We start from the raw sequence: 7,001 nt of genomic DNA on the forward strand, positions 1-7,001 counted from the left end.
TACAAGTGCCATTTGGTCTGGGTTGGCGTTTGATGTGGCCCTTGTTCTCCTGAAGATGGTAGTTTAGTAACTATTAGAGCAAAATGCTGCACTCTGGTGGCAGGCTCAGATCATGCCCCCTGACACAGACACAACAGAGGCCTGTACAGAGGCAAGAGACACATAGGAGAGCTAGTCTGAAGAGACGATACAGACATGTTTACAAAGTAGAACAACAGCAAAGAGCACTGAAGATGTGCCCTGAGGCTGTGAGTGTGAGATGTGAGGTATACTGTACATACAGTAACTCTAAGGTCTGAGCTGTGTATTGTAAAGGGAAACGTGATCTCTGTGGGGTGAAAAGAGACTGTATGATTACAAACATTTAAAAAATATATAGGCCTAATGAGTTGTATCCACAGGTGGAACTAGTACACCAGGGTTCCCCAACTGGCGTCCCGCGGGCCGAATATGGCCCGCTGGTGGTTTTATTTGGCCCCTCAAGGTTTCTGAGCAAATTTTTATTTATTCTTCGTTGGACATAAAAGACTGTAAAAACTCCAGGAAATCAGCCCCAAGTGATTAAATTTTTTATCACATAATAGAGACACGTGATCGTAAACAAATGTTTTAGTCAAATATTATATGTTTGGGCTTCTTGAGGTCAATTTGCAGTCTACAAATTATTTGTAATTATGTTCCGGCCCGCTGACCATCCGCTCAAGAGAAAATCTGCCCGCGGCTGAATCTAGTTGATGATCCCTGTAGTACACTCTAAACTGCAAAAACTGCATGCCCGCATTTCACAAGTTTATTCAAGTTCAAATGGATAAATCTATTCAGAAGGCACATATCATATCAGTCATCAAAATGGAGTCTGCTGCCTGAAGGTTGATCCTCTCTCCTCTTGCTCTTTCCCATCAGTGAGACAGAAAGCAGAGATGTCAGGGAACAGGTTTCTCAGTGAGTGTTGCCTGCATGGCCGTCATGTTGGGCGGTCGCTCTCAGTGACTGATGAGGGGGAAAGTGACAGGCAGCTGCTGTCTCTCTGTCTTTCCACCGGCCTGCAGGCCTCGCTGGCAGTAACGTCATGTGCCATGTTCTCCGGGAAAACCTGTCACTCACCACTCAGTCAGTCAGTCCTTCAGTCAGTCAGGTCTCAAAGCACACAGTCACAGGCTAGTACATGAAAAGGACTGGTAAAGTGAGTAGCAGTACTGTCAAGCCCCAGGCAGTCAGTGTGTCTCTGCAATAGGTGGGTGGGAGACTGGGAGTCCATTTTTGAACATCGCCTCAAGTGGACTTTGGGCATAACTAGGCAGAACATCAGAAATAGAAACAAGCTCCAGCTATTTTTCCACATTAAAGGCCCAATGCAGCCATTTTTTAAATCAAATCATTTCTGAGTATTAAGTACCTACTGTGTTCGTTTTCCAATAAAATTGAGAAAAAAAATAGCTTTTTAGCAAAAAAATATTTCTCAGGCAAGAATTCTGCTAGGAGTGTCTGGGAGTGGTCTGAGTGGGGAGGGGAACACTAGCTGTTATTGGCAGAGAGGTTTGGAACACCAATTTACCACCTGGTTATGTCCCCAGGCAAGCCGAAACTTCCGCCAATGCAAACCTGCTGATTAGAAGGTCCTGTGTAGATTGTATTTTCAAACAGCAACTATCAGGAAATAACACAGATCAACATTTATCACACTTTTACAGTGTTAGTTTCATCAGCTGTTATACAATATGATACAAAACACAGGGGAAATTAATTTTGTCTGGACTGGGCCTTTAATCATCAGTGTCAGTAAGCATCTACTTTCAAGTGTCACATGTGGTTAATAAAAAGTTATGGTCAACCCCTAAAAAAGTTATTTTTGTTTCTTCTTAGTCTACCATACTTGCTTCTGAAATATGGTTTATGCCTAATGGAAGTGGGATGTTACTACAAGTCGAAAGTCAGTTCTCAGTATTATAAGAACAGTAGAATAGTGTAGAACAGGGTCGTGTGCATTAAGAAACAAAACAAAAACGTTTTAGAACCTTATGCAACAGTAAACACGAACGAGTGTTTGTTATTGGACAAGTTCAGGTAGTCCTTCCCTATTTTCTTCCATTTGGTGCCTAATGAACATGACCCAGTACCTCTCTGGACCTGTAGGGGAGAGTGGGATAAGTTGAGCAAAATGGGTAAGTTGAGCAACCCTTGTTTCTAAGAAACCATACACAAATGAATGAAATGAATAATATGACCAAATATTTCGGAAGAGATCATCATTTCATGGAGTTTGTGAAGGAAGCAACCACATGGAAAAAGTGGTAAGCAAGTTAGGTCCAAAAAACTGATTTTCACCAAGTCAAATTAATTTATTGTGTTAGAGGTTTCATGTTGCTTGTATCTAAACCAAAGTAGATCATTTTAAGATTGTTTAATACATCAGTTGGGGTCTCTATAAGTTTCAATAAGAGGTCGTAAACCTAGCGTGAAAGTGTATCCTTGTAGCTGTGTGGGCCTTTTATAGTCCAAATGTTAGCCTTGGGGTATGTTGAACCAATGGCCATGGGCTATGTTGAACCAATGGTTGAGCCAATGGCAAGTTGAGCAAATTGAAGTGTTTTTTTTCCAGGTGTATTGCAAGGCATTATTGCTGGAATGATGTAACAGGGCCTAGCCTATGTTGAAAGTGTTTTTAAAAAGTGCAAAGTGTCTGTTAGGTGTTAAGCCTGTGTTACAATATGCTTAAAAGTGATTGTGATTGTGTTGAACTGTGTTTGGGGAATAAAGATATGGTTTTAAAAAGGTAGTGGGAATATTGAATTCAGTACAAAAATGTGTAGGCGTCTTAACTTACCCTGTCCCGTGGCTCAACCTACCCCATACCCGGGGTAAACTGTACCAAGAGACCACTTTATTGGACAAGCTATGTTTTCAAAACTGTAATGTTTACATGAATTCTGATTATGTCCAGGGATACACAACATCCTGAAATATATGTAGATATCTTTGTTAGAAAGAATACTATATTTCCCTTGACGGAGTGATGCTGAATGTAAAAAATCGCGCAACTTACCCCACTCTACCCTACTGCATCAGGAGGCTACAGTATTTCATCTGCAGATCCAAACAAGATGCTGCTCATTTCTATCACATGCAAGCAAGGGAGACTGATGAAACCGGTTGAATGGTGCCATATTTGTGTCTTTAATGTGGACATGATGACATTACATTTTCTGCAACGATGTACAAAACTGTAACAGAACTGAGAAGGCCTCAGATGAGGTAGAGCTTTCACATCGGTGACAGTGAAAACAAAGTCTGAAAATTGTAAAATAAAATAAAACAACTCATGTCTGCTTCTGCGCTGATCATTGTAACTAATAAATACAGATATCAACCAAATACATTTCAAATAATGTAATCTATGGAAAAATTACAACGTAATCAATTACAAATAAAAAGCCAACAGACGCACACACACACAACTTGGAGGCATTGTTAAAAACCCAACCAAATATAAAGAATGACTTCCACCAAGTTCTTTGGGAGGGTACCCATGGCTATCTATTGAACAAGTCCTAATCTTTAGCAAAGAGAGAGAGACTAAAAACACACACTTTATGAAAAATATGTATGCACCTATCATTTTTTAAAACCTTCCATTAGAAAACTGAACTAAGCAGTGAAATACAAACCAAACGCCTAAAGAAACACACATGAAATTATATTTAAAAATCATGGATATCTATAATAGAAGAAGAAGAATAAAAACCAGAGCTGACATTGAACTGGACCACCTTTACCAATCAAAGACTGAATGAAATGAAGACAGTTAAACGTGTTAAAGCAGTAACCTAGTCTAAGTGCACCGGAAATGCCATTTGGTATCTAAACGCTGTAACGGGTTTGGTAAGATTTAAAATACAGACACACACACTTACATACACACACGCACACAAATACTCACTCTCTCACTCCCGCTTGGTCTGTTCATATCTGCTAAGTCACACTTAGGAGTACAAATGTGTATTTTAGGAGTTAATCTTAAAGGTTAATTCTGTACATCATTAGTATTAAGGGCACTAATTATTAAGGACACACTACTTGATAGGCTATATTATCCGTTTCAAGTATTTGACTATCCTCATCTTTAATATCCACATACAGTATGTGTAGGTATATTCAAGCACACTGTTGTATGCATATTCAACCAACCATACCAAGTAACTGATACAGAAATCATTTCATCTTGTGTTCATGTAAAAACTACTACCGAGGTCTCAAAATAGACAGTATTATATCCCATGCCAATAATTCCATATCTTTGAATCCCCCTCCCCAAATATTATTCTAAACAGTTGATTATTATTCACTCTCTATCACTGGCTATCTGTCTCACACTTTGACATTTGCAGTGTCTTGTACAGTGCATGTGGCCTTGCGTGTATACAAAGTTTGCTCAAAAAGACTGTCTGACCAACAGTCTGCTTGTCTGAATGAACATGTTGACATCCATGCACCAAAACAAGAATTATTAACTTATTACAGAGCTTCACCTGACCTGGGTTGTGTTCATTAGGCACCAAACGGAAGAAAGTGGACTGAAACAGGGAGGGCCCATCTGGATTTGTCCAATCAGAAATGCTCATTTTTGTTTTCCGTTGCAAAATGTTTTTGTTGTGTGCCCTAACGAGCAGGACCCAGGTACTTACGTTTCAATGTAATCCAATGGTCATAGGCATGGCTATGAATCCAGGAGGCGCTTTATGAGGGTGAATCCAACTTTGAGAAAAACATCACACATATGGTTACAGTGAAGCCTCTCCTTATATCGTATATACAGTATCCAAGCATGGCTTTGGTCCTCACTTCATACCAAAACAAGCTTTTATTGCAAAGGAGGTAGTATGCAAAGCATCTAAAGGGAGTCTAATACGCAGAGGTAATCAAGGAGGGGCAAAAGAAACACACACAAACACACACCAACACGCACACACACAAGCCGCAACACACACACACCAACTCAATGCTCCCTAAAAGCTATAGACACCTTCCCCCCAAAAAGCCGCTGTTGTGAGGACGAGCTTTAAGGACTATACTCTTATTTACATTTGAGTCATTTAGCAAGTAGAAAGGAGAGTAAGGGCAACTTGAACCAAACAGTCCGACCACTTTGTTCCTGCTAAGAGGTTTCAGTAAGTGGGTCTAATTTGAGGTTGGAGGTGTGGGAAGAGGACTATGCTTGGATCAGAGGGATCAGAAAATGGCCTCCTCTTTTTCTCCTCCCAATAATTGAATGACCGTTAAAACCGCACGCTCGTTTATATCCTCCATTAAAAGCTCACACTCTTTTTAATGAGTGGTAAAGTAGGCACCTCCTCTCACACAGTCATTAGCCCTCCATCTCTCTCTCTCTCGTTCTCTCTCTTTAATGGCAGGCCAAACAGCCTCGGAGTCAGACCGTGTAGTGGTCACTTCACTTCAGCCACTCATACTGGACTCATTATAGTGGTGCTGGAGAGGATAGAACACACACACACACACACACACACACACACACACACAGACACACACACACACACACACACACACAAACCGTCTTAAGCTTGTCAAGTTTGCTGCAATCGGAGGGTTAGCTAAGTGAGTTCAGCTCAGTCAGTGTAAGCATCACCAACATGGCTGCTCCATCTTGCCGTGTGTTATTAAGGGATCAGTATCCTGAGGAATGCACAAAAACATTTAATCACAATCTAAATCAAATGGGTTATAGGGATGTCGCTATGCCACCATGCCATCCTTGCCCATGGGTCCACAGAGGAAAAAAACAGCATTTGGTTGCACAGTGTCTGATTTTTCTTCTCTTCCCAAGAAATAATGTTCTTTCTTTAAACACATTTAAAATAATCCTGGTAATATTTTATCTAAAAGCCCTAGAGGACAATAAAGGTCATTCAAGGGCAATAGGGGTGAGTTCACTCTTATGTCACTCTGTCAGGTGGTGTCGCTAACACAGCTTTCAGGTCTCTCTGCTGTCTTTGGGGAGGGGCTGGGAATATGGATGGTCTCTATGTCTATCTTAGGCCCTGGGGATCTCACGTTGGTGGGTCTGTTATTAGGTCGGGGTGGGTTTGTGGTGGTGGTGGGTGAGAACCAGTCCCCCTGCTCCTCCTCCTGCTCATGGCCCAGTCCCAGTGGTCTGTAATCGGGGAACTGGGCGTTGTCGAAATGCACGTGGTGGACACTCTGGACGTGGGTCTTTAGGTTCCCTTTCTGAGAGGCTCGGTACGGGCAGAGGCGGCACCGGAATGGTCTCTCCCCTGTGGGACACACACAACAACACACAGAGAGGTCAGAGGTCACACAGAGGGCAGACATGGCATGACCTTCCAGAAAGGGCAGGTGATGGCAGAACTCTCCCCTTGAGGGATTTCATTTGGGAGGGATTTAGTACGAGGAACAATACATAAAATGACGTAAATCATGCTGGGACTGACTGATAGACTATACTGCACCTGATTCCAAAAACGACATCAAGTTAACGTTCCTCTTTTCTAACCTACATGAACCTGCCCTCCTCTCCTGTGAGAGAAGCCTGACGTGTGTAAAAGGGCCACACAACCCTGATGCCAGTGCAGTCCTACTTTATTTCTCTCTCTCTTTCTCTCTATCAGCTGGCCCCACCCACTAGCTTTGCTAATTACAGTGACCTACAACGGCTCTGACGCCATCACATAAAATAAGCAACAGCACACCTGAACAAAACAAATGAGATTGCCATTTAATTGCACCTAATTATCATTATGATTAATGGAAGAATATCAAACGGGGGAAAACAAATGACGCCCTCTGCCCTCAACCTCTCTTCACTCTCTCTTACCTAAAGAAGAAACAGAAAAATATGTGTGTTATCATACATCATTATATTGCGGTGGGGGAAATAAAAACACAAAAATACACAATTAATCACGCAGAATCTAAAAGCAGAGCCAGGCGATCAGGCGGGCAGGTTGAGACGTGAGAGGAAAGCGAGC

At 41.8% G+C, this 7,001-nt stretch overlaps 1 protein-coding gene across 2 annotated transcripts in view; it reads right to left on the bottom strand.

Annotated features, from left to right (window-relative positions):
• Positions 1–3,150: 3,150 nt before the first annotated feature.
• Positions 3,151–7,001, bottom strand: part of LOC311113007 (zinc finger protein 516-like) — a gene marked incomplete at its 5' end in the record, with an annotated part of 25,833 nt that continues 21,982 nt past the window's right edge. Inside the window, one exon of one of the 2 annotated variants that reach the window (XM_084156128.1) lies at positions 3,151–6,287. In XM_084156128.1, the coding sequence (XP_084012254.1) occupies positions 5,962–6,287 (326 nt within the window). In that variant the 3' untranslated portion in view covers positions 3,151–5,961. The remainder of the gene's footprint in view (positions 6,288–7,001) is intronic. The other variant, XM_084156129.1, reaches the window with a different exon arrangement.

This window comes from Coregonus lavaretus (genome assembly GCF_964263955.1).
Source record: "Coregonus lavaretus genome assembly, chromosome: 3".
In the NCBI taxonomy this organism is placed as follows: domain Eukaryota; kingdom Metazoa; phylum Chordata; class Actinopteri; order Salmoniformes; family Salmonidae; genus Coregonus; species Coregonus lavaretus.